This window comes from Onychostoma macrolepis, chromosome 23 (genome assembly GCF_012432095.1).
Source record: "Onychostoma macrolepis isolate SWU-2019 chromosome 23, ASM1243209v1, whole genome shotgun sequence".
Classification (NCBI taxonomy): Eukaryota; Metazoa; Chordata; class Actinopteri; order Cypriniformes; family Cyprinidae; genus Onychostoma; species Onychostoma macrolepis.
This window is the reverse complement of record NC_081177.1, coordinates 5,106,445-5,134,103: the sequence shown is the minus strand read 5'-3', so window position 1 is coordinate 5,134,103 and position 27,659 is coordinate 5,106,445. Positions and strand designations below refer to the sequence as shown.

The 27,659-nt window shown below is 37.8% G+C and overlaps 2 protein-coding genes and 1 pseudogene across 3 annotated transcripts; all 3 read right to left on the bottom strand.

The window, feature by feature from the left end:
* Positions 1 to 1,204: 1,204 nt before the first annotated feature.
* On the bottom strand, positions 1,205 to 6,531 carry LOC131532495 (cytochrome P450 2B15-like). Its single transcript, XM_058764187.1, has 9 exons — positions 6,283 to 6,531; positions 6,030 to 6,183; positions 4,421 to 4,573; positions 4,017 to 4,177; positions 3,620 to 3,793; positions 3,395 to 3,536; positions 3,021 to 3,208; positions 1,700 to 1,841; positions 1,205 to 1,621 (listed from the first exon to the last, which is right to left on the bottom strand). Exons 1-9 carry the CDS (start codon positions 6,472 to 6,474, stop codon positions 1,431 to 1,433), a joined length of 1,497 nt encoding a protein of 498 aa, XP_058620170.1. The 5' UTR covers positions 6,475 to 6,531; the 3' UTR covers positions 1,205 to 1,430.
* A 5,492-nt stretch (positions 6,532 to 12,023) lies between these two features.
* LOC131532258 (cytochrome P450 2B19-like) lies at positions 12,024 to 18,524 on the bottom strand (annotated as a pseudogene).
* A 317-nt stretch (positions 18,525 to 18,841) lies between these two features.
* On the bottom strand, positions 18,842 to 27,172 carry LOC131532233 (cytochrome P450 2J6-like). 2 transcript variants are annotated; one of them, XM_058763745.1, is made up of 9 exons: positions 26,969 to 27,172; positions 23,358 to 23,517; positions 22,341 to 22,493; positions 21,729 to 21,889; positions 21,241 to 21,414; positions 20,659 to 20,800; positions 19,690 to 19,877; positions 19,478 to 19,619; positions 18,842 to 19,392 (listed from the first exon to the last, which is right to left on the bottom strand). In XM_058763745.1, exons 1-9 carry the CDS (start codon positions 27,161 to 27,163, stop codon positions 19,202 to 19,204), a joined length of 1,506 nt encoding a protein of 501 aa, XP_058619728.1. In that variant the 5' UTR covers positions 27,164 to 27,172; the 3' UTR covers positions 18,842 to 19,201. The 2 variants fall into 2 exon arrangements, with proteins under 2 accessions (XP_058619728.1, XP_058619729.1); XM_058763746.1 differs by lacking the exon at positions 23,358 to 23,517 and having other exon boundaries at positions 26,969 to 27,048.
* Between the last annotated feature and the right edge of the window lie 487 nt (positions 27,173 to 27,659).

Below are 27,659 nucleotides of genomic sequence, written 5' to 3'. Positions count from 1 at the left end.
GAATACCCATCCATGACCCATTTTCAATGCCCTGGCCCTGACGGTACATGGCCCCGTCCATCGTCCCCTTGATGCAGTGCAGTTGTCCTGTCCCCTTAGCAGAAAAACACCCCCAAAGCATAATGTTTCCGCTTCCATGTTTGACGGTGGGGATGGTGTTCTTGGGGTCATAGGCAGCATTCCTCCTCCTCCAAACACGGCGAGTTGAGTTGATGCCAAAGAGCTCGGTTTGGTCTCATCTGACCACAACACTTTCACCCAGTTCTCCTTTGAATCATTGGCAAGCTTCAGACGGGCCTGTAAATGTGCTTTCTTGAGCAGGGGGACCTTCACGGCGTAGTGTGTTACCAATTGTTTTCTTGGTGACTATGGTCCCAGCTGCCTTGAGATCACTGACAAGATCCTCCCGTGTAGTTCTGGGCTGATTCCTCACCGTTCTCATGACCACTGAAACTCCACGAGGTGAGAAACTCCATGAGCCCCAGTCCAAGGGAGATTGACAGTTATTTTGTGTTTCTTCCATTTGCAAATAATCGCACCAACCGTTGTCACCTTCTCACCAAGCTGCTTGGCAATGGTCTTGTAGCCCATTCCAGCCTTGTGCAGGTCTACAATCTTGTCCCTGACATCCTTGGACAGCTCTTTGGTCTTGGCCATAGTGGAGAGTTTGGAATCTGATTGATTGATTGATTGTTTCTGTGGACAGGTTGTATAACAACCTGTATAAAAGACAGCTGGGAGCCAGAAATCTTGCTGATTGATAGGGGATCAAATACTTATTTCACTCATTAAAATGCAAATCAGTTTATAACTTTTTTGAAATGTGTTTTTCTGGATTTTTTTTGTTTTTGTTGTTATTCTGTCTCTCACTGTTAAAATAAACCCACCGTTAAAATTATAGACTGATCATTTCTTTGTCAGTGGGCAAATGTACAAAATCAGCAGGGGATCAAATCATTTGTGCCTCACTGTAATGCTACATTTCAACTTATCTACATCTACAAAATGGACATAAATGCACATGTGAGATTTGGCTCCACTTACAGTATAAACCCACTACTCTGTATGATGTGATCTGGTGCATAGTTTGACTCTAAATTTACTCATTTATGTTCACTGTTATTGGGGAAGAAATGCTTACTTTAGATTTCAAAGGAATCTGAAAAAAACTGTTTGACAGTTTACTATTCAAATGATATAAAACTGCATGTACATACATTTTATTATACCATAAAATACATGCATTTATTGTAAAATAATTATAATAAACATGGCAAATGACAGTAAAATTTGATTACATAAAAATATAGCTGTGCTTAAACATTCAAAACTGTTAACATACATTAATGTCAAGTGAAAAACTGGAAATACAAGATTTTTATTAAAATTATATGATGGTGTCTGTGTGATGTGTTTCGTGTTACTGATGGTCACTCTTTGGTATCTCTGCTGTGGCAGATGATGTTGAAACTCTGAGGAAAGTGAAAAACGCCCATGATCCCATCCATGTCTATGGACTGTGGCTCGGGCGGCCAGGAGAATTGAATCCGCTGTAGGAGAGACGTGATGTACGAGAAGAGCTCCGTCCTCGCCAGAGTCTCCCCGAGACAGACCCTCGGACCTGATAAACAAACACACAAATCAGTAACTTTTCCTAATGGTTAAATGTGTTTATTAATTTCACAAACAGCTGACTCACCCAGTGAAAAGGCGATGAAAGATTCAGGTTTGCAGAAGTTCCCATTTTCATCCAAGAAATTCTCCGGGTTAAAGGTGTCTGGATGCTTCCAGTGCTCCTTGTCACTGAAAATTGCCGCTAAGTTTGTCATGACCATAGTTCCCTGTATGAGGAAAGTTTAGCAGAGTTGAATTAAACTTTTCAGAAATTAAACACTTAACCCATACTCAGAAAATATGCAAAAATTGTACCTTTAGGGGTACAACAGTTTGTCACTGGGGCAAAAGGGCATCTCAAAGCCTCTAAGGGACACCTTTGTACCTTCTTTACCCCTAAAGGGTTCAAAATAGTACCATAGGAGTACATATTACTACTCTAAGGTACTAATATGAAAACTTTAGGGGTAAAGAAGGTACAGAGCATCAGAGGCGTCATGCCAATTCAAAATGAAACCCACGCTGCATGTTACATCTGCATGAGACTTTTATTAACTTTGCCTACTGCTGAGCAGTATTTACTGCAAGTTTTTCAAATCACAATAATCAAATAGCCTATGGTTTTAAAGGACAAAATATGAAACGACAATGATTTATCGTCAAACCGTAACCGTTTCATCACTAATTAACCTTCTTGCATAATTTTTATATTTATATAATTAATTTAGGTGACTGGACAAATTAGCCTGATTTGTTTTGGTTTGTTGGAATAAAAATATAATCTCTTAATCTAATTTCTTTATTCTTAGATTAATCTACTTTTTATATTTAGAAAAAAAAATGTATGACTTCTGATATCTGATGATATTTCTGATATGCTTTATACACACCCTCAAGTCATGTTGTTCATCAACAAATTGTTAAACGGGTTTTTCTAAATCAACCCATTCATTAAAAATACCTGAATAAAAAGAAGGAGTTGTTCATAACATATTGCTAAGGAAAAGACTGTGTGAATGTTACATTTTACAGTGAATAATTTAAATAACTTCATTTATCTGGGGCAGTTGTGGCCTAATGGTTAGAGCGTCTGACTTGTAATATGAAGGTTGCAGGTTTGAGTCTCATGTCTGGCAGGAATTGTCGGTGGAGGGAGTGAATATACAGTGCTCTCTTCCACCTTCAATACCACGACTGAGGTGAAACCCTTGAGCAAGGCACAAACCCTCAACTGCATCTTGGGAGCCGCAGCAATATGGCTGCCCACTGCTCCGGGTGTGTTCATGGTGTGTGTGTGTGTGCGTGTGTGTGCACTTAGATGGGTTAAATGCAGAGCTCAAATTCCAAGTATGGGTCAACATACTTGGCCACACGTCACTTCACTTTATTTACGCTCCATTCATTACCTTGGGAAAGTCATATCCTCGTAGTTTTGTGGGCTGAGTCGTTTCATGAATCACTCCAAGAGGAACAATGTTGGCACAGCGCTGAATTTCATGAACAGTGGCATATGTGTACGGTAGTTTTTCACGGTCATCCATGCTGGGCAAGCGGTCGTAACCCAGAACTCGAACAATCTCCTCATGACATCGCTCTGTGTTATGCGACAAAATGGAAGTAGATTTGCATTTCCTGAAGGAAAAAGTGGCGCTTGCACTTCAACAAAAGAATAGTGTCACATATTAGATTTATTGTTTTAAATATTAAATATATTTAATTTGGAAACATTGGGAAAAACATTGGAAAAAATGTGTCCATCGCTAACGTTTAGCTTTAGCACCTTGTACATCTGGGTTTTGAATCAAGTAGATGAGACCCCATCTGATAGTGTTCGCTGTGGTGTCGGTTCCAGCCACAAACAGGTCAAGTGCTGACATAACCATGTTCTCTTCATGAAACGTGGAGCCCTCGTTGGACTTTTGCTACTCCACATGAAACAAATCCATCAGTTTACTGAAGCTACATGGATATATGAGAACCCTTCTTTCATTAATGGTGATCTCACTTTCTCGATCTCCAGCAGGTAGGCATCAATGAAGTCTCGAGGGCTGTCTGGATCCAGAGTTTCCTTGTGTTCTTTTATTTCATCCCGGATGAAACCCAATAACTCAGTGAAGTTCTGCATGATCTTCTGGTGTGGCCCAGGGAAATGCTTGATGAAGGGGACTAAGTTGAAAATCTAAGATAGTCAAACAATTATAAGATCATTGAGGAAAATGCATTATTTTAACTTAATGCATTATTCCCATTACTTGTTTGTAATCACTACAGGTCACATGACTCACCACCTAACTGATATTAAAATTCTGCAAATAATTATTTTCACACAGGGTGACCATGGTCAATAACAAATAAATTAATAAAAAAATAATAAAATAATAAAATGAAGAATGTGATCATACCTGTCCCGCAGCTGACCCTGTGAGCATGAAGTGATTATTCAGGATTTTCAGAAGGTATGAGAAGCGTTTGTTATCGTAGTCGAAGCGCTCTCCAAACACAATGGAACAGATAATGTTAGAAACAGCATTCTGTATGTCATGCTGTGGGTCCATAGACTTGCCTGCAAAGAAACATGCATCAATATGTGTGAAAAAGGCTAGTGCCAGTTTATATTCAATTCGATTAGAATAGAATTTAGAATTTTAATATTAAAAATAACTGTAAAAAGTCAACATTTTTAATGTCACAAATATAATAAGTGTTTCAGAAAGACTTGCATGCTGTTAGACCTTTGAAAGCACAGATGAGCTTGTACAGCCCGACATTGTGGAATGAGTTCAAATAGAGCATAAACATTTCATACCTTCTGCTTTAAGCATTTCAGCAATCAGATACTGGCTTTCCTCTAACACACGATCTTCTGCTGATTTCTTCCCCAGGCCAAAATTCCTGAGCGTGTGCAGAGCAAAGCGTCTCTGCTGCCTCCAGGAGTGACCAAACGGGGCTAATATTATGCCTGATAAAAAGAGAATTAAACATTAAGCCATGGTTTACAGTGAATTTAAAACAGCTAATTGTTAGGCACGATGCAAGACGGAGTAAATAAATGTATTAAAAGGTTAGTTCACCCAAATGTCATTAATTACTCATGTCGTTCCAAACACGCAAGACCTTCATTCATCTTCGGAACAGAAATTAAGATATTTTTTGATGATTACGGTGATTACATTCAGGGAAAAGCGTGCACATACGTCGTGCTACTCTCCAAAATGGGCAAAGATGAATAAACGTTGAATAAAGTTGTTATTTTTGTTTTCTTTGCACACAAAAGTATACTCATAGCTTCGCAAAATTGAAGTTGAGCCACTGATTTCACATGGACTGTTTTACTGATGTCCTTGCTATGTTTCTGGATCTGGGAACATGTCTGTTGGGTTGCTGTCTATGGTGGGTCAGAGAGCTCTCAGATTTCATCAAAAATATCTTAATTTGTGTTCCGAAAATGAACGAAGGTCTTACGTGTTTGGAACGACATGAAGGGGTGAATAATTAATGAATTTTAATTTTGGGGTGAACTAACCCTTTAATGTTACTTTTTAAAGTTAAATCATGAAATGCTATCTTTCCGCTAGAAAAAAAATGGTCCTGACACTGCCAGCAACCGACAACATGCCTCATCTCACTGAGCTCAAATCAGAACAGATACTGGAACTGTTCTAATACGGAGATGTAACTGTTCTTATTTTCTGTGTGTAATTTTCCCTCTGCACTTCAGAAACTGTGGGCTTCCACACAAACACATTGACAGGGGAATGACGAAATCATCATGTCAGCAGGGGTCACTCATACTTCATTAAATAATTACAAAGAATTAATTTAGCTGAAAAACATAATACATGCATAGAATACATTGACTGCATCCTAATTTAAAAAAAAACAAAAAAACAACAACTTTAATTTCTCTTTCCTTAATTTCTCCCTATCTAGCTCGTACTCATCTAAAACAAAATCTGAAATGTGCTGTATTATGAGCACTTCCTGTGTTTATTTGCCTCTTTAAAATGAATGGCTTGTTGTTTTCCTCAGTTGTAGGCCTAAGTCGCTTTGGATAAAACTGTGTGCTAAATGAATAAATGTAAATGTGGAACCGCAGCAACACAGATGCAGTGGGGCATTCTGATTTAATGAGGTCACAGGTGTATGTTTGTAGAGTAATTTACAATGGCATCGAATGCAGCTCAACCAATCAGAATCAAGGACCAGAACTATCCATTTTATAACCGACCTTCTGGAATCTGGGTAAGTACTAAATTCAGTCTTCACATTTTTGAAGCAAAGGAACATGGTGTCATTGGCTCTCAACAAAATAACTCAGCATGAAGGTTATTTAGTGTAATCTACTGTGAAAACCACCTTTTGCTGTAAAAGTGTAAAAATCCACATGACAAAAATCAAAACAACATTTTACTGACCAAGTCCCTTGGTTAGCCAGTCTAAAAGAGGCAAAAATGGTCTTCCAGAAAAGGCTTCCTGAACGAAGGCTTCCTTGGTGACCTGGATTGTATTAAGGATTATCATTGGTTTCCTCCCAAAATACACAGTAGACATCTCTCCATACTGAGATAACTGCTCGGAGAAGATCCACAGTAAATTTAGTGCATCTGAATTTCAAAACAGGTATGAATTAAATGCTAAATCCCTACCAGAAACACAGCAAAGACTTACTGATCTTATAGCTTCAAGTGGCTTTGTAAAACTTGGTATGGTTCCCACAAAAGGCAAAGGTCTGGGACCAGGTGGAACTTGATCTCTGCAAGAATTAATCCGTAAGATCTCAAACAGAACCATAAAGATCAAACCCAGAAACAGAGCCAGGCATACAGAAGTCAGGTCGAATTTCATCAGAGTCGTCCACATGATGACAGATTAATTCCAAGACAAACACAAGAGCAGCGAACTACCGGTGAGGTTTATAAAAGCAAAAGCGGAAGAGGGTGGAGACACTGGAAGTGTTGGACTTGCAGTTAACCCTTTCAGTTGTGTTGATATGACTGATTAGATGAATGCATATAGTACCTTCATCCCAATGCATCAAGCATAAAATAAACCAAAGAAATTATTAAATGATTTCTTGTGAAGCTGTGTTTGTAAGAAACAAATACAAATTTTAAAATTTTAAACTGTTGCTTCCAACAAAAATAAAAGTCCTCTATCCACAACATGATTTCTGTAGTGAATCAGGAGAGAAATATGCACAGATCAAGCACTGTTCACCATTGAAAACAGTTCTGAAATATGTTGGTGTATTTTTATGTGAGAGGATAAAAGGGTATGGACTTTTTTTTCTGGAGGCAGCCTTATTATGGACTACAGACTTTTCACTTCAACAGATTTGAATTGATCTACTGGAGTGGTGTGGATTACTTGTAGATTAGTGTGATGTTTTATCAGCTGTTTGGACTCTCATTTTGACGGCACTCATTCACTGCAGAGGATCCATTGGTACACACATTTCTCCAAATCTGCTCAGATGAAGAAATAAACTCATCTACATATTGAGGGTGAGTAACTTTTCAGCATATTTTCATTTTTGGGTGTACTATTCCTTTGTATACATGTATCCCTGCATATTAGGTGCAAATTGCCTGATGATTATTGAAAATTTGATATTAGTTTAAAGATTTAGCATGATTGTCCATTACCATCTTTTCAGCCTGTGTAAGATGACCATGCTGTTCATGTTACAAAATGATCACTCAAGTAAGATGATCCGGTAACTCAACCAGCTCTATGACTCATCATAGATAAACACAAGAGCAGCAAATGACCTGTGAGTTTTATAAAAGCAAAAGTGGAAGAGGGTTGAGTCAGTGGAAGAGTTTGACTTGCAGTTAACCCTTTCAGTTGTGTTAACATGACCGATGTGATGAATGCATATATCCCAATATGTCAAGCATAATAATAAACAAAATATTTTATATAATCATAAACAATCATAATGGTTTACATTCACCAAAGAACAAACTTGACAGAAGACAGAATGACTCTAATAATAATGATTGTTCCTCAATCACATGATGCAATAGGCGTCTAAAGGTGAGAAAAATAGTACAACTAAGACAAAGGTGAAGAATTCAGTCACAATGAAGTTGATGCAACCTTTAGCAATACAACATTTACAAATTTGCAGGGGCATAGCCAGGATATATTAATTCATAGGGGTTGTCCAGGTAGGGACCTGCAGGTAGAGTCCTGGGTGGAAGACTATTTTGTACGCAAATAAAAATAACATTTATTCAACAATTCGTCTCCTTTGTGTCTCTCTGTGTCAGTGTAGCACCATTTTGGAGAGCATCCGATGGACGCAAAGTGCGTATGCTATTCTCTGTCATAGGTAATGCATGGATACGCTGTTTCCATTCAAATCAAAGCGTAAATAAACGTACAATACGTATCCATGCGTTACTGATGACAGAGAATAGCGACGCACTAAATCCATCGGATCTCTCAAACAGCTACGCTGACACAGAGAGACGGAGGGGAGACTAATTGTTGAATAAATGTCGTTATTTTTATTTTCTTTGCGTACAAAAAGTATTCTCATCACTTCATAAAATTCAGATTGAACCACTGATGGCAGATGGACTATTTTGACTATGTTTTTTATACTTTTCTGTGCCTTGACAGTGTAATTTACTTGGCAGTCAATGGGACAGTCACAAGCCTCCCGGTTTTCATCCAAAATATCTTAAATTGCGCTCCGAGGATGAACGAAGCTTTTATGGCTTCAAGAACATTTTCATTTTCAATGTTTTAAGAACATTTTCATTTTGGGGTGGAGTATCCCTTTAACATGGTGTAGCTCTCATGGTTATATGCAGGCGCATCTCACTTAAAGGTATTATAACCACTCTGCATCCTCTGAGTAAGTTCGGAACTGACGAGTTTGTGTCCGTGGGTTCACTATTGGCCGAGTGTAATTCCTGTGCGGTACCTTGTCCCTAATGAACGAATAATTGAAAGTATGGGATTTCTAGAATTCTCAAATATCCAAATTAATAAACAATTGACATCTGTGATCCGTTTTTAATTAAGAATATTGCCTAAATTTAATGATCACTTGAAACTTGGAGTCAGATTGAACACGGAGCTAAACTAAAATTGAAACTAAATTCAGATAAATTCAGGGGCGCAAGTAAAAGACCGAACATGCATTAAACCTTCGACCAGGCCACTGGATTCCGCTTTTGAGCTGGTGGGTGGAACCTTACATACAGGTCTCAAAATAGTTGGGAAGGGGGCATGTTTACCATAGTGTAGCATCTCCTCTTCTTTTCAAAACAGTTTGAAGACGTCTGGGAACTGAGGTTATGAGTTTCTGGAGTTTTGGTGTTGGAATTTGGTCTCATTCTTGCCTGATATAGGTTTCCAGCTGCTGAAGAGTTCGTGGTCGTTGACATATTTTTCGTTTAATGATGCACCAAATGTTCTCTATAGGATAGGTGAAAGATCTGGACTGCAGGCAGGCCAATTCATCACCCAGACTTTTCTACTACAAAGCCATGCTGTTGTAATAGCTGCAGTATGTGGTTTTGCATTTTCCGGCTGAAATACACAAGGCCTTCCCTGAAATAGACGTCGTATGGAGGGGAGCATATGTTGCTCTAAAACCTTTATATACCTTTCAGCATTCATAGTGCCTTCAAAAATATGCAAGCTGCCCGTACCATATGCATTTATGCACCCCTATACCATCAAGAGATGCTGACTTTTGAACTGAACGCTGATGACAGGCTGGAAGGTCTCCCTCTTCCTTAGCCCGGAGGACACGGCGTCCGTGATTTCCAACAAGAATGTCAAATTTGGACTCGTCTGACCATAGAACACTTTTCCACTTTGAAACAGTCCATTTTAAATGAGCCTTGGCCCACAGGACACAACAGCGCTTCTGGACCATGCTCACATATGGCTTCCTTTTTGCATGATAGAGCTTTAGTTGGCATCTGCAGATGGCACAGCGGATTGTTTACCGACAGTGGTTTCTGGAAGTATTCCTGGGCCCATTTAGTAATGTCAATGAATCATGCCGATGAGTGATGCAGTGTCGTCTGAGGACCCGAAGACCACGGGCATCCAACAAAGGTCTTCGGCCTTGTCCCCTACGCACAGAGATTTCTCCAGTTTCTCTGAATGTTTTGATGATTTTATGCACTGTAGATGATGAGATTTGCAAAGCCTTTGCAATTTGACATTGAGGAATGTTGTTTTTAAAGTATTCCACAATGTTTTTATGCACTCTTTCACAGATTGGAGAGCCTCTGCCCATCTTTACTTCTGAGAGACTCTGCCTCTCTAAGACATCCCTTTTATAGCTAATCATGTTACAGACCTGATGTCAATTAACTTAATTAGTTGCTAGATGTTCTCCCAGCTGAATCTTTTCAAAATGTCTTGGTTTTTCAGCCCTTTGTTGCCACTGTGACAACTTTTATGAGACCTGTAGCAGGCATCAAATTTGAAATGAGCTCATTTAGTGGATAAAAGTTTAAAATTTTTCAGTTTAAACATTTGTTATGTTTTATATGTTCTATTGTGAATACAATAATGGCTCATGTGATTTGAAAGTGTTTTCATTTTATTCAAATTTTAAAAATGTCCCAACATTTCCGGAATTCAGGTTATACTGTATATGAATATAGTAATCATTCAGTTCAACTTCATTATGGAATTCTCGGTCATAAGTAAGAAGAATGGCCACTTCAGGCTCGTTAAAGATGACACATAATGGTACCTGAGGAACTGTATAGTAAGCGCTGCACAGTAAAGTGCTCGCTAAGGGAGAACCACCATCATCCGATACATGGGAGTAAAAGTCAGGCTTATATTACTACTTTGATAGTTTCTTTTGATAGTCTCATATCATATCAAACCATGCAAATTATTATTGTTATAAATTGTTAATGTTAACAACATCAGCATTCCGTGATTACATGTATTTAATGTGTATTAGCGTTACCTGTAGACTACTGGTGACTGCAGGTGAATCTCCAGTTGTGACTGATGTGATTGTTTGGACCTTTCTGGATTACAATCCGCCATCAAAATGATACATTTAATTATTCCAGCTGCTGTGAGAAAAGACTATAGAATGCGGCGGCACGACTGGTCTTCAAGGAACCCAAAAGAGCCCATGTTACACCTCTCTTTATCTCATTGCATTGGCTACCAATCGCAGCTCGCATCAAGTTCAAGACACTGATGCTTGCTCATAGAACAACCACAGGCTCAGCACCCGCCTACATGCACTCACTATTAAGAATCTACATCCCCTCCAGAAATCTGAGATCTGCTAGTGAGCGACGCCTCGTGGTACCATCACAAAGAGGCTCAAAATCACTCTCCAGAACATTCTCGTTCACCATTCCTTGCTGGTGGAATGATCTTCCCACCCATATTCGGAGTGCTGGATCCCTGTCAATCTTCAAGCAACAGCTGAAAACTCATCTCTTTCGACACTACTTGACTTCAACCTACACATAAAAAAAAAAAAAATCTTTCTCCTTATTTATTCCTTCCCTTGCTAGCTTGTACTTATTTAAACAATGCCTGAGACTTGGTGTTACAAGCACTTCGTTTGTCGGATTGCCTCTTCAAGATGAATCGCTTCATGTGTTCCCCAAATTGTAAGTCGCTTTGGATAAAAGCGTCTGCAAAATGACTAAATGTAAATGTAAATGTATAAATGATCCACCCCTGAAGTATCTACACATGCACTATAGCCCACTAGCAAGGGACTCAATTCTTTTATGTGTAGAGACGTGATGTAATGACGCGTACTTCCTGCTGAAACTTACCAGTACCAGTCAAATTAGAACACATTACTGTAAGTTTACCATTGTAAATGCGGGCTAAGGTAAGGAGGTTTAAACACTGGGTGGTTAGCAAGCAGAGCAGTGAGTGATTTCTCTTTTTCCTTTGTTTTTGATTTACATCAGTGACAGACTGCAGCAGGTTTCACTTTAAATGCAGTGCTTTCTCTTTAAAACCTGATACACGTGACACGGATCTGACACGCATCCAAACTCTTCGCAGTCATTTAGGACTTTTTAACTCATTTAAGATACTGTGTGTTTACGAGAAACGGGTATTTTGACATAATTTTGTGTGATTTGTCTGCTGAAGCATTAAAGAGAACTCAATACGCTACTGGCGCTGTCTGAAGCCTGTTTGCTTTGTGCATGCACATGTCGGATGTACACAATACAAGCGCTATATAAATGCTTCATTCATTCATTCATTAAATAACTGATAAAACTTGGTCTGTTCCTCAAACAAATCTATTACCTTTGATAGAAGACAGAATTCTCACTTTTAGGTGAACTAACCCTTAAACTGTATGCAAAAGAACAGAACACTTTATCACCTAATCAATTTTATAACTACATTTACATACTTGGCAGTAGTTTCTATTCAAAGCAGCCTACAGAACAAGATACACATTATCAATTCATGTATTACTGGGGAATCAATCCCATCAACTTGGCATTTCCTGGGACCATGATCTACTGTTTGAGCTACAGAATGCTGACAATCTTCAGCCTAAATAGTACCTTGTACATTTGGGTTTTGAGTCAAGAAGATGAGCCCCCATCTGATGGTGGTCGCTGTGGTGTCAGTTCCAGCCAGGAAAAGGTCAGATACTGACATAACCATGTTATCTTCATGAAATGTGGAGTCCTCATTGGATTTTTACTGCTCAATGAAGAAAAAAAAGACATTTCAATTTAACCAACCATATCTAGTTCCCTAACTGCTTACTGTGATTTCACAAATACTAAAGGTCCTGCAACAAAATTCCAATCAACCAATCAGAAATAAAACTAGGAATGAAGCTCCCACCAACTATCAAATAGTGGATAATACTGTTTCTAGAGTGATTGGTCATGATTATCTCACTTTCTCAATCTCTAGCAGGTAGGCCTCAAAGTCCCGTGGACTGTCTGGATCCAGAGTTTCTCTGTGTGTTTTCACTGCTTCCCTGATGAAAGCTTTCAATTCTTCTGGGTTCTGATACATTTTCTGGTGTGGACCTGAAAAAAAAAAAATGGCTACACATGACTATTTTGCATCAACTGCAGGAGTCTCCAGTCCTGTTCCTGCAATTCCACCTTCCTGCAGAGTTTAGCTTCAACTAGGTCTAAAACACCTGATTGATTAGCCTTTTCAAATAAGTTTGAGTTTGAGTTCAACTCTTTAGGAAGGTGGACCTCCAGAAACAGGACTGGACATCCCTGGTCAAGTAATTGCCTACAGCCTTATTGAACATGATCGACCGCCTGATCCAGTTGGATACTGAGATAGTCTTAAGATAAAAACATATGTAGTTCTTGTTGCTGTTCATACCTGTCCAATAAGTGACCCTGACTGAATAATGTTCTCATTCACGATTTCCAGAAGGTATGCGAAACGCTTGTTATCATAGTCGAAACGATCCCCAAACACGATGGAACAGATAATGTTGGATACAGCATTCTGTATTGCATGTTGGGGGTCGAAAGGCTTGCCTTCAACAAAGAAAACCATGTATTAGTCTCTGGCAAGTACTGTTTTAATACTTTAAAGAAAATCTTGACAAGTAAATAAATTTAAATTGACATCACAGCTGACTTTCTGAATAAAAACAGATCCTGGTTTAATGGCATTTGAAGCTAACCTAAATTTAAGCAATAATAATAATACATGCAGAGGTGGATAGTAACAAACTACATTTACTTGAATATTTTGTAAAATTTGTACTTTTAAGAGTAGATTTAAAGGTGGGTACTTTTACTTTAACTCGAGTACACCTCTAATGAAAAACTATACTTCGCTACACTGGGTGACGTTCCTTTCGTTACTTCATTTTAAAGCAGTACATGTTAAGAAATGCATAGTTAAATCCAAGAGCACACTGTCTAATTTTTCTGGGGCATGAGTGATGCCCCATTCACAAATGAATCATTCTTTTGAGTCGATTCTGTTCTTGATTAAACAATTTGGAAAAATTGGTTTCCGACTCCGGTTTGAATGATTTGTTTGGTTTCCTGCACACACTGAATCATCTGAAGCGGTTTCTCATTCGTACAAGGAAATTTAAGAACACAGAGAACATAAACAGCATTGGATGAAGTGGACATGTTTCTTTAGGGCTTATGAATGCAGTATTCAAACAGAGGCGTGAAGTAACAGGTTTCAAGTAACAAGTTTAACTCTGACTCAAAAGGACAAGGTGTGCACATGATTGAAAGTCTACAGCACCTCTGAACTTTAAAAACGTTCAAACAGAAACTAATATTCTCAATAACCTTCTGATTTGAGCATTTCAGGAACCAGGTAACTGCTTTCCTCTGTCACACGTTCCTCCACAGACTTCTTCCCCAGGCCAAAGTTCCTGAGCATGTGCAGAGCAAACCGTCTCTGCTGCTTCCAGGAGTGACCAAATGTGGCCATTACAATACCTTATAGAGAGAGAACAGACCTTCAGAGTTAACAGAATATACATACACTGAACAAAATTATAAACGCAACACTTTTGTTTTTGCCCCCATTTTTCATGAGCTGAACTCAAAGATCTAAGACTTTTTCTATGTGCACAAAAGGCCTATGCCTCTCAAATATGGTTCACAAATCTGTCTAAATCTGTGTTAGTGAGCACTTCTCTTTTGCCGAGATACTCCACCCACCTCACAGGTGTGGCATATCAAGATGCTGATTAGACAGCATGATTATTGGCCAGGTTTGCCTTAGGCTGGCCACAATAAAAGGCCACTCTAAAATGTGCAGTTTTATCACATAGCACAATGCCACAGATGTCGCAAGTTTTGAGGGAGCGTGCAATTGGCATGCTGACTGCAGGAATGTTCACCAGAGCTGTTGCCCGTGAATTGAAATGTTCATTTCTCTACCATAAGCCGTCTCCAAAGGCATTTCAGAGAATTTGGCAGTACATCCAACCGGCCTCACAACCGCAGACCATGTATAACCACACCAGCTCAGGACCTCCACCTCCAAGATCATCTGAGACCAGCCACCCGGACTGCTGCTGCAACAATCGTTTTGCATAACCAAAGAATTTCTGCACAAACTGTCAGAAACCGTCTTAGGGAAGCTCATCTGCATGCTCGTCGTGGTAACACTATAGAATAATGGTCCATTGTTAACAAGTAACTATGCAGGAAGTAATAGGTAGTACTACATTAACACTTAACTTAATACTATTAACTAATAGAGAAGCAATATTAACTAAGCAGTAAGTAGTAGCAAATTTAGGAGAAAGGTAGTTCCTTATTAGATATTTGATACTTATTAAATAAAAATCTCCTCATTGAGAACTACTTGTGAACTATGACCAGTTAATAAAGAATAAACAATTAATTCCTAATCACAACAGTAACGTCTTAAAAATGAACAATTGGGTTCTTTGTGGAAACTGATTTATGAATATGATATCCCCCAAATGAGTCAGCTACAGTTTGAAATTGTGACTTCTACTCTTACCAAAGGATGGATGTTCTCTGTTTATTTCAATCAAAAACAGAATAATAATAAAAATAATTCATTTAAAAATGTTAATAATTAGGAAGTGATTGAATTACTGTAGTTAACAATTATGAGCTCTAGTTTGTGTTAGTTCAGTATGCCTCCGACTCCAAAAGACCTACCTTTAGTGACAATAGGCTGAGGAGGACTTTTCTTGAATATAAATAATGATGTTCTCTTGAGAAAAACAATTCACATCCTTAATGAAGGCATCGACTGCATTTATATTGTGTTAAGCACAAAACTGCATATTCCAGATTACAGTGTCTGGTAAAATATCACTAGTGCATCACACAAATTTATTAATGTACACTATGTGTCAGATTTAAATATGTTGGTTTCACTTTATTCTGATGGTCCCTTTAACACATTCTATTGACTATAAGTAATGTTGCACCTTCATTTCTACTAACTCTCATTATATTGTTAGTAGTGTATTAGTTGACTAGTAGGGTTAGGGTTAGATTAAGTTGACACGTTCTTGCAAAGTTACTTATAGCCAGTAGAGTGTCTGTTGGGAGATCAACACAATAAGGAGTTAGTAGATATGAAGCAGACAGTCTACTAATACTCTTATGAGAGTTTGTTGACATGTAGTTGCAACATTACTTAGTGTCAACAGAATGTTCAAAAGGGACCATCAAAACAAAGTGTTAAATAACTTATTTAATTACTTAGTAATTACTGAGTGGTTAAGGTGTTTTTCACTTTAAAATAATGGTCCAGATCACTAGTAGTTCCTGCAGGCTGACAAGGTAACGTTTGAGAGGAGGTAATGTATTTTTCACTTTAAAGCTAAAGTGCTACTAAGGAACTACTAGTGATCTGGACCATTATTTTAAAGTGAAAAACACGTTAACCCCTCAGTAATTACTCACATAAATAAGTTATGTAATGTTTTATATCTGACACATGATACAGTCATACATTTGTGTGAAGCACTAGTGATATTTTACCAGTAAGTCATTTGGAGCGGGATACATATTGAAATGACATAAAACTGAGTTCATAATTGTGAACTAATTAAATCATGAGCTTGTCAGCATCACTTCCTAATTCTTAACATTTTTAAGTGAATTATCGTTTTTATTATTATTATGTTTTTGATTGAAATAAATGGAGAACATCCATCCTTTGGTAAGAGTAGAAGTCACAATTTCAAACTGTAACCGACATATTTGGGGGATATCATATTCATAAATTAGTTTCCACAAAGAACCCAATTGCTCACTTTTAAGACGATACTGTTGTGATTAGTAATTAATTGGTTATTCTTTATTAATTGGTCATAGTTCGCAAGTAGTTCTCAATGAGGAGATTTTTATTTAATAATTATCACATATCTAATAAGGAACTACCTTTGTCCTAAAATTGTTACTTACTGCTTAGTTAATCTTACTTCTCTATTAGTTAATAGTATTAAGTTGAGTGTTAATGTAGCACTACCTATTACTTCCTGCATAGTTACTTGTTAACAACGGACCATTATTCTAAAGTGTTACCCTCGTCGTCCTCATCGGGGTCTCGACCTGACTGCAGTTCGTCGTCGTAACCGACTTGAGTGGGCAAATGCTCACATTCGATGGCGTCTGGCACTTTGGAGAGGTGTTCTCTTCACGGATGAATCCCGGTTTTCACTGTACAGGGCAGATGGCAGACAGCGTGTATGGCGGCGTGTGGGTGAGCAGTTTGCTGATGTCAACGTTGTGGATCGAGTGGCCCATGGTGGCGGTGGGGTTATGGTATGGGCAGGCGTATGTTATGGACAACGAACACAGGTGCATTTTATTGATGGCATTTTGAATGCACAGAGATACTGTGAGGAGATCCTGAGGCCCATTGTTGTGCCATTCATCCACGAACATCACCTCATGTTGCAGCATGATAATGCACGGCCCCATGTTGCAAGGATCTGTACACAATTCCTGGAAGCTGAAAACATCCCAGTTTTTGCATGGCCAGCATACTCACTGGACATGTCACCCATTGAGCATGTTTTGGATGCGTGTTCCAGTTCCTGCCAATATCCAGCAACTTCGCACAGCCATTGAAGAGGAGTGGACCAACATTTCACAGGCCACAATCAACAACCTGATCAACTCTATGCGAAGGAGATTTGTTGCACTGCGTGATGCAAATGGTGGTCACACCAGATACTGACTGGTTTTCGAACCCGCCGGGACCCCCCCAATACAGTAAAACTGCACATTTTAGAGTGACCTTTTATTGTGGCCAGCCTAAGGCACACCTGTGCAATAATCATGCTGTCTAATCAGCATCTTGATATGCCACACCTGTGAGTTGGATGGAGTATCGCAGCAAAGGAGAAGTGCTCACTAACACAGATTTAGACAGATTTGTGAACAATATTTGAGAGAAATTGGCCTTTTGTGTACATAGAAAAAGTCTTAGATCTTTGAGTTCAGCTCATGAAAAATGGGGGCAAAAACAAAAGTGTTGCGTTTATAATTTTGTTCAGTGTAGATGAGTTGAACAAAGAAAGACAGACAACTTAAATGGATGCAAAGCCCTAAATTGGCTGGCAGAATCTTAGATTAAGACTTGCAATAGACAGCTTGAGACTCAAATACAGACCAAGACCACATTTACAGTGTCTTGAAAGGTTTCAGAAATAAGACATCAAGATCAAAACTTCACTGGCTGGTTGATCAAGTGATCAAGACCATCTTTAACTAGTTACCAAAAACAATGCAAGAAGCTGCTTTTAGTTTTACATTCCAGCATGGTCTGACATAATATCTACTTGATAATGGAGAGCCATTAGTTACAGAATCTATCAACAAATTTGCAATTCATTTGATTTTTCTATTTGATTGAAATTTGGATATACTAATATACCCTACAACACCAATTCATTTTCAGAACAATGTATTACTGACCATATCCTTCAGTGACCCAGATTAGAATTGGTATAGGAGGCCGTCCTGAAAAAGATGAAGCATTTTGGACCAGGGCTTCCTTCGCAAGTTCGACTGTATTGAGGAATATTGCTGGCTTTCTTCCAAGATACACAGTGGTCATCTCTCCATACTGAGATAACTGCTCAGAAAAGATATCTCAGCACTTCAACACAACACATTGTCATACCTGTGAATGAAGTCATCATGTACATTTTACAGAGTACAAGACACCTTTCAACAAGCAAAGCCTCTATACTCAAAGCAAACACTCACTGATCTTATGAACTCCATTGGGTTCTTTAAAAAATATGGTATGGTTCCCACAAAAGGCAGCGGTCTTGGACCAGGTGGAGTTTGACCTCTGTAAGAATTAATCCTAAAAGTCTCAAACAAAACCACAAAAATAAAGCCCAGAGACAGAGCCAGGCATACAGAGGCCAGATCTAACTTCATGAGAGTCGTCCACATGATGACAGATTAATTTCAAGACAAATTTCAAGACCTTGAGCATTATAAAGACAGAGTAAAAGGGGGAGGATACAGTGGGAGTGGGAGTTTGATGTGCCGGTTCATGTTTTTGCAAGTTGCATAGTTATGCAAGAGGTCTGGAAAGGGGTGTAAAGGTGACAGTGAAATGATATCTAAATGGCAATTCCCACTCCACCCATTCCTTATTCTGTTTCCTTATTCTTTAGAGTATATTTACTTTTTATATTTACATGTATAAAATATACTGAAGGTTTTAAAAAATATTGTCAAAAAGGAACTGTATTACATGAAAACTTTGATTTTAATATAGCACAAAAATACATTAACCAATTCAACAATTTCAAACATGCACACAAAAGGGAGATGTTGCGGCTCCATGTGAATTTGAGCCATAACTGCAAGATATAAATCTGGTTTACACCAGTATGGGCCTGACTGTTGTAATACAAGCAGTCATATGAAAGATTACATCATGAGAGAAAAAACCTTTACAATTTACAGTGGTATTACAGCATCTTTTTTTCAAAACCGTAACTATTAAACTAGAATATAATTATTTCAGGGCTAAAGCTATTAACATCAATTTGTAGAGCTATATCTAAAAACTGATGGAAACTTTGAAAACTCGTGTAGATGTTGGAAAGTGTACTGATGGATCACTCTGTGGATCCTCTGCTGTGGCAGATGATGTTGAATGGCTCAGGAGAACGGACCAAACTGACAATCCCATTCATGTCTGGCTCCTTCGCACCAGGTGGCCAGGAGAAACGAATCCGCTGTAAGAGCGAGGTGATGAAGAGGAAGAGCTCCATCTTAGCTAGGGTCTCACCGAGACAGACCCTCGGACCTGATAAATGGAGATAATCAACAATCGTATCAATCTACTTGTGTTTGCTCGAGGTCTACTGAAGTCATACTCAAAGGTGACTCACCCAAGGAGAAAGGCAGGAAAGACTCTGGTTTGAAGAAATGTCCATTATCATCTAAGAAATTCTCTGGGTTAAAAGTGTCTGGGTACTTCCAGTGCTCCTTATCAGTTAAAATTGCTGTTAAGTTAGCAAGTATCGCAGTGCCCTAGAAAGACAACCTGTTAGCAAAACAATTTCAATCAAGAAACACAACACAGCTATGCTCCATTCATTACCTTGGGAATGTCGAATCCTTGTAGTTTTGCGGGCTGAGTTGTTTCATGTAAGACGCCAGAGGGTGCAATATTGGCACATCGCTGAATCTCATGAACAGTGGCATGTGTGTACGGTAGTTTGTCACGGTCATCCATGCTGGGCAAGCGGTCATAACCCAGCATTCGAAAAATCTCCTCATGACATCGCTCTGTAATGAACAGAAAGCTGATGAGTAAAGGTTTTACAATATTAAAATACTAGAATAAGTAAGCCACTGGAAGGCTGACTTCCTGAAAAGTTGACACTGCTTTCAAAATCTTGCTCTTCTAGCTCAACCAATGGTGCTTTTGTGATGGGACTATCTGTTTGGTACAAACTGTATCAACCTATTCTATTTTAGTAATTCCACAAATTGTACATGCTACAGCTTTGCAACAATAATTGTGGGAAATGAAAAGAATATTATAGTACTGAATTCTTCAAAGCTACAAAAGACCAACAGGAGAGCCAGAAACTGGCAACTGTTAATATACGCATGTGGGCATATTCAAGACACATCACTCCAGGTTTGACGTCAATGAGACCAAATTGGTTGTCTGACTCAAAATTAATAGTTACATGAATGTGGAAATATTGTATAAATGAGATTTGAGAGCTGTGGAGAAGGGGATTTCAATGAATAATGGATAAAACTTGGTCTGTTCTTCAAACAAAGCTATTACCTTTTATAGAAGACAGAATTCTCACTTTTAGGTGAACTAACCCTTTTAACTGTATGCAAAAGAACAGAACACTTTATCACCTTCTCAAATTTATAACTACATTTACTTGGCAGTAGTTTCTATTCAAAGCAGCTTATGGAACATGTAAGATATAAATTATCAGTTCATGCATTCCCAGGGAATCATTTCTATCAACTTGGCATTTCCTAGCAACATAATCTACTGTTTAAGCTACAGAATGCTGACAATCTTAAGCCTAAATAGTACCTTGTACATTTGGGTTTTGAGTCAAGAAGATGAGCCCCCATCTGATGGTGGTCGCTGTGGTGTCAGTTCCAGCCAGGAAAAGATCAGATACTGACATTACCATGTTATCCTCATGAAATGTGGAGTCGTCGTTGGACTTTTGCTGCTCCAAGAAAAAAACCAAAAAAAGGAAAAAAAAAAAGAGCTTTTCAGTTTAAGCTATCATATCTAGTTCCCTAACTGCTTACTGTGATTTCACCCCTGCACTCTCAGAAATAAAGATACAAAAGCTGTCACTGGGGTGGTACCTTTTCAAAAGGTACATGTTTGTACCTAAAGGGTCCATTTTGGTACCTTAAAGGTACATATTAGTACTTAAAGTATACATATTTGAACCTAATAGGTACAAAAGTGTACCTTTTGAAAAGGTACCGCCCCAGTGACAGCTTTTGTACCTTTATTTCTGAGAGTGTGGAATATTGTTGGTCCTGAAACAAAATTTCAGTCAACAACTCAGAGTTAGGCCTGGGAATGAAGCTCAAAGAGCTACCATCAAAGAGCGGAAAATACTGTTTCTAGAGTGATTGGTCATGATGATCTCACTTTCTCGATCTCTAGCAGGTAGGCATCAATAAAGTCCCGTGGACTGTCTGGACCCAGAGTTTCTCTGTGTGTTTTCACTGCTTCCCTGATGAAAGCTTTCAACTCCGTTGCGTTCTGATAAATTTTCTGGTGTGGCCCTGGGAAATGTTTGATGATGGGAAGCAAGTTAAACACCTGAAAAAAAAAAAAAAAAAATGGCTACATATAACTATTCTGTATCAACTGCATGAGTCTCCAGTCCTGCACCTGGAATTCCCCCTTCCTGCAGAGTTTAGCTTCAACTGGCTCTAAAACACCTGATTGATTAGCCTTTTCAAGTAAGTTTAAGAGTTTGAGTTAAACTCTTTAGGAAGCTGGACCTCCAGGAGCAGGACTGGACATCCCTGGTCAAGTAATTGCCTACAGCCTTATTGAACATGATCGACCTCCTGATCCAGTTGGATACTGGGATAGTCGTTAGCTAAAACATATTTAGCACTTGCTCATACCTGTCCAATAAGTGACCCTGACTGAATGATGTTCTCCTTCACGATTTCCAGAAGGTATGCGAAGCGCTTGTTATCATAGTCGAAACGATCCCCAAACACGATGGAACAGATAATGTTGGATACGGCATTCTGTATTGCATGTTGGGGGTCGAAAGGCTTGCCTTCAACAAAGAAAATCATGTGTTAGTCTCAGGCAAGTACTGTTTTAATGCTTTGAAGAGAATCGTGCCAAGTAAATGAATTTAAATTGACATTACAGCTGGCTTTCTGAATAAAAACAGATTTGGTTTAATGGCATTTGAAGCCAACCTAAATACTGAGTAAAAATAATAAATACAGAGGTGGATAGTAACAAACTGCATTTACTTGAATACATTTTTTCAAAAATTTGTACTTTTAAAGGTAGATTTAAAGGTGGGTACATTTGTTTTACCTCAAGTACATTTCTAAAGAAAAACTGTACTTCTCTATGCTGGGCAACGTTCCTCTCATTACTTCATTTTAAGTTTGTTTCTAACTCTAACTCAACACGATGAGTTAGGATGTCATTAAGAGTCTACAGCACCTCTGAACATTAAAAATGTTCAAACAGAGACTAAAATTCTCAATAACCTTCTGATTTGAGCATTTCAGGAACCAGGTAACTGCTTTCCTCTGTCACACGTTCCTCCACAGACTTCTTCCCCAGGCCAAAGTTCCTGAGCGTGTGCAGAGCAAACCGTCTCTGCTGCCTCCAGGAGTGACCAAATGTGGCCATTACAATACCTTACAGAAAGAGAACAGAGCTTTAGAGTTAACAGGATATACATAGACAAGTTGAACAAAGACAGACAACTAAAATGGATGCATAGCCCTAAACATCTTGACTACCCAGGTCTACCAAATTGACCTTAGCCCCACTGGCTGGCAGAATCTCAGATTTAGACTCACAGTAGAATGCTTGAGGCCCGAATCCAGACCAAGACCACATTTACAAGGTCTTGAAAGGTTTTAGAAGTAAGACATCAATATCAAAATTCCAACTTCACTGGCTGGTTGCTCAAGTGATCAAGACCATCTTCAACCAGACACCAAAAAACAATGAAAGAAGCTGCTTTTTGTTTTACATTCCAGCATGGTCTGACATAATAGGGGCTTTTGCACCGCGTAGTTCTAGGAACTCAGTTCTAGGAACTAGCCAGCATGCGTCTTTATGCGCAGCATTTACAAACGTCAACAACCGGTGAATGGAGGATGCAGTGAGCGCTACAACAACACTGCAGACAACAGGTAAAATGTTAAATGCCGTTATTGCTGCTTTTCACATTCGTGGAGTAAATATTTTACATTGCTTTTTACAAATGCCAGGTAGACGGTGTTTCATATGTATTTGGCCAATCAGTGAACACTTCGCCATTGGCAGTGCTCATAGAACTGTTTTAGACCCTACTCTGAAGTAGGAGCTAATTTAGTTCCCCCAAACGGAGTTCCGTGTGTGAAAACCCCTAATATCTACTTGATAATGGAGCATTTAGTTACAGCATCTATCAACAATCTTGTAGTTAATCTGCTTTTTCTATTTGATTGAAATTTGGATGTACTAATATACCCTACAACACCGATTCATTTTCAGAACAATGTATTACTGACCATATCCATCAGTGACCCAGATTAGAAGTGGTAATGGTGGCCTTCCTGAAAAAGATGAAGCATTTTGGACAAAGGCTTCCTTCGCAAGTTCGAATGTATTGAGGATTATTGATGGCTTTCTCCCAAAATACACAGTGGTCATCTCTCCATACTGAGATAACTGCTCACAGAAGATATCACAGCACTTAAACACAACTAAAGTTTAGACAATGGGTCTCATTCACTAATAATTGCATGGACTAGTTCGTATTTGTACACATAGGAGAAAAATATCCTCACAACGTTCATACGTAAATTAATTTGTTCTTAACAGCGTTCTGATGTTAGTGAATTTGGAGTATTCTAAATGAGCGGCTGCGTGCACAAAGTTAGTCATTTGCATAAAACACGACCGACCTATAAAGGCAGGGGTGTCAAACTCAGTTCCTGGAGGGCCGGAGCCCTGCAGAGTTTAGATGCAACCCTTATTAAACACACCAGATCTAGCAAATCAATTCCTTTAGGCTTATTTGAAAACTACATGGTTTGTGTGTTGGAGCAGGGTTGGAACTAAACTCTGCAGGGCTGCGGCCCTCCAGGAACTGAGTTTGACACCCCTGCTATAAGGTGTGATTTGTAAACTGGATAAAGTACAGTACATGTGGATAAGTGCATGGATCAGCGTCTGGATAACGTAAGCCCGAATAACGTAGGCTATGTGTGAATAAGCACAATGATACCCTTATGAAAAACAAGTTTATTCAAGTGTGTATACTTCTTGTAAACTAAAAATGGGAAAGTATACTTTCAGTCTACTTTTTATATATTTCTCAGAAATCAGCATTGTAAATCCTCATGTTTTTTAATATTTTGATAAAAAAAAAAAAAAAAAAACGTACATTAATAACACTATACTTTGTATTATATCACCTTTGCATCAAATTATTTAGCTATTTAAGGAAAATGGGAATGCAAAAAAAAATATTTTTGTGGAACTCCCATTCACTGCTCTTGAAGTTAACCCAACTATGACGACTTCCGCTGCTGAGAAACCCAGAAATGTGAAGAAACTCTATAGATATCTGCTGATCATACACTGTAAAACCTAACAGTGAAATTCACTAAATGAAATGAGTTAATTTAACTCAAAAATTTTAAAAAGTTAATTCAACTCAATATATATTTGTGATGTGAACTCAAAAGCTAATTAGGTTAAGCAGAACTTAATCTAAATAAGTTACTATAAATTATTTTAATCTATTATTACAATACAGTCTATGATTATTACATCTAAATGGCAGACCACAAAATATTTAAAAGAAATATGAGCTTAATTCATTATATCTAACAGGTCTATTGTGCAGTGAATTATTTTTTCTTTATAGATGTGTTGCATTAATTTTTACCAGTAAGTTCACATGTGCTCTGATTAAAATTATATTTGAATATATTATATTCTAATATTAAACGGTAGTTACTGTGAATATATTTGGAGAAACGCTCCATGTTAGTCTCTAAATAGGCCTACAGTACATTATTTATTTTTAGGTGACATTGCTTGTTACGTGAATTAGTGCTCACAGGGAAAGAAAATAACAACAACAAAAAACACTTATAGGTAATGATTTATGCAGTTTATTTTATTTTCGAAGCCTATGTGATAAAACCTGAGGCTAAAAGCTGTGATATTAACGTTGTCCACTAGAGAGTGCCAGAGAATAAGGCCTATTTAAAGCTTCTTCTACTTATTATTATTTATTTTTTTAATCAATTTCCATTCCAGAATAATTTGGCTGCTCAATGTCTATTAGAGTATACAACATAAATGAAAAGAAAAAAAAAAAAGAAAAAATGCAGAAAGAGTACAATACAACAATGGAAAAATAAATTTGTATTACACTACTGTTCAGTTCGTTGGTTCAAAAACCAAAGAACTGAATATGAAATAGATATGTAACATAATACAGTGTACTACGGAAGGGGATTAGGGTCAAGCAATAATAAAAAAAAAATAATAATAAAACCGTCTCTAGATTAAAGTAATTATAATGCGAGATTAAACTCATTAAATTTCGAGAAAAATTCTGAAATAAAATATTGAGAATAAAATAATTAAATTACAAGAAAAAGTAGTTAAATTTCTAGAAAAAAAATTGAAATAAAAAAAGTTCAGCAGAAATCGTGGTCCGGGGGCACATAGATCAGACCAAAAAGGCACTTTCGCATCTGTGATTAAAGTTGGCCCCCTCTGTGCATGCCAATGTGATGGAATGTATTTAAGATAAAAAGAAATTGTATTTAATACATTTTATTATATAATTTATATACAGATTATAATACAATTAATGCAATATACAACATGCTTAGGATGAAATCTAACTTCTTTACACGATAGAGTAAGTGCTTTTTGCGTATGTGTGGTTTTAGTTGTTCCTATATTTTTTCATAAATTTAAAAAAATAAATAAAAAAATACAAATTTCATGATTTGTTCTTAAAATCGTATGCACATTTCATGCACAAATTTGTGCGTATGTATGCTTAGTGAATGAGACCCATTGTCAGTGAATGAAGTCAACATAGCATGAAGAATTCACAGAGTAAAGTGAACTTAACCCTTGTGTGACCTTTTGGACATTTTAGTTTTTTTAATCATTTTGCCTGTGTTATTGGCAGCTGCATAAATTTTGGCACAGGTGTGTATTTTTATTGGAATTTTACTATTTCACCCCCATTTCCTTTAATAAATCTGTTTTTCACTAGGTACAACAAATAGTTCCTCTCAGGACCTTTTGGACAAAAATGTCCCCATTAAACCTGCAATTTTTAATTGCAATGCCGTTTAATTGTAAAATGGTGCAGTTTTTCTTAATAGGCCTTCATTCTGTTGGCAAGGCTTAAAAATTAAATTGTTTCCTATTTTTTACCAGATGGCGCCATTTTTTCAGGTTTATTTCTGTTTTCTGCTTCTGCATATTATAGAGCCAAATGGATAAATAATGCAGCTATAATTGTGTGGGTGTGTTGGTATGGATGTCTGAGTGTGGTTTGCATGTGTGTCATAAAAAAAAAAAAAAAAAAAGTGTGTGCGCTTGTAATATCAAGTAGTATATATCAGTACAGAGAAAAACTCTGCAAAATCACAAATCCAACCACTGTGTGCACCAGCAGAGATTTGCTGGCATCTAATGGGGGAAAATTTGGTACTGCGCACAAACAAAATCTTACTGAAAGCTAATTTTTTGAGATATCAACCTCAAATTGGAAACACAACTTGTTTAGATTTATGGATTTGATTTTCTAGCAGGTTTAGAGTTCAACATGTTTCATAAAATATATATTTTATATAAAATATTGTTCATTAATCATTTTCATAAACTTAAACCCCTATAACTTTTTTGTTTGTTTGTTTCACTTTTTAAACTTCTTTTACTTCAACAATAATCTGCCATGGGTTTTCTTTAAAATGAGACCAAACTTAAGTCTTTGCTCCCAAGCTTCAAATTTTTATGACCGTTTTTTGACATATTTGTCCACTATGGACCTATGTGTAACTTTTTTTTTTATTGACACACAAGGGTTAAGCCATCTTTCCACAAAAACAAAGCCTCTATACTCAAAGCAAACACTCACCGATCTTATGAACTCCATTGGGTTCTCCAAAAAATATGGTATGCTTCCAACAAAAGGCAGCGGTCTGGGACCAGGTGGAGTTTGACCTCTGTAGGAATTAATCCTAATGAGCTCAAACAAAACTACAAAAATAAAGCCCAGAGACAGAGCCAGGCATACAGAGGCCAGATCTAACTTCATGAGAGTCGTCCACATGATGACAGATTCATTTCAAGACAAACATAAGCAGCAGATAACCATGAGCTTTATAACGACAGAGTGAAAAGGGGAGGAGACAGTAGGAGTGGGAGTTTGACGTGCTGGTTCATGTTTTTGTCTAGTTATTACTGCTAAGGCTGCAAGGTTCTAAACATTCAAGACATGAAGAACAAAAATATATGTACACAGTGAATGGATCTAAATGAATTTCACTCACCGCAAAGAGGAAAACAGGCTGCAGAAGGGAAGTTGTGCAAGTTTATTAAATAACTGACTAGTTCAAAGATCTCTACTACCATGATGTTCACCATTGACACTAAATCTCAGCACAGCCAACGGATATTCTACAGGCTAATCTTGTCTTTATTAATAAGACTATGCAAGAGGTCTGGAAATGGATATGTGACAGTGAAATAGCAAAGGTAAGGGACTTGTGGGCAAAAGAAAAATATGTCATTGGCCATGAGAAATGGATGTTGTTCCCTCAGTATAG

Coding starts and splice junctions, on each gene's coding strand:
- LOC131532495 (XM_058764187.1), bottom strand. CDS start 6,474: ATGTGGACGACTCTGATGAAATTCGACCTGACTTCTGTATGCCTGGCT. Junction 4,178..4,420: donor TGAAATGCTTAAAGCAGAAG/GTATGAAATGTT, acceptor GTTTCTTTGCAG/GCAAGTCTATGGACCCACAG. Junction 1,622..1,699: donor TTTCATCGCCTTTTCACTGG/GTGAGTCAGCTG, acceptor TTTGTTTATCAG/GTCCGAGGGTCTGTCTCGGG.
- LOC131532233 (XM_058763745.1), bottom strand. CDS start 27,163: ATGTGGACGACTCTCATGAAGTTAGATCTGGCCTCTGTATGCCTGGCT. Junction 23,518..26,968: donor CAATGGAGTTCATAAGATCG/GTGAGTGTTTGC, acceptor TTCTGTGAGCAG/TTATCTCAGTATGGAGAGAT. Junction 21,415..21,728: donor CAGGGTCACTTATTGGACAG/GTATGAGCAAGT, acceptor TTTTTTTTTCAG/GTGTTTAACTTGCTTCCCAT.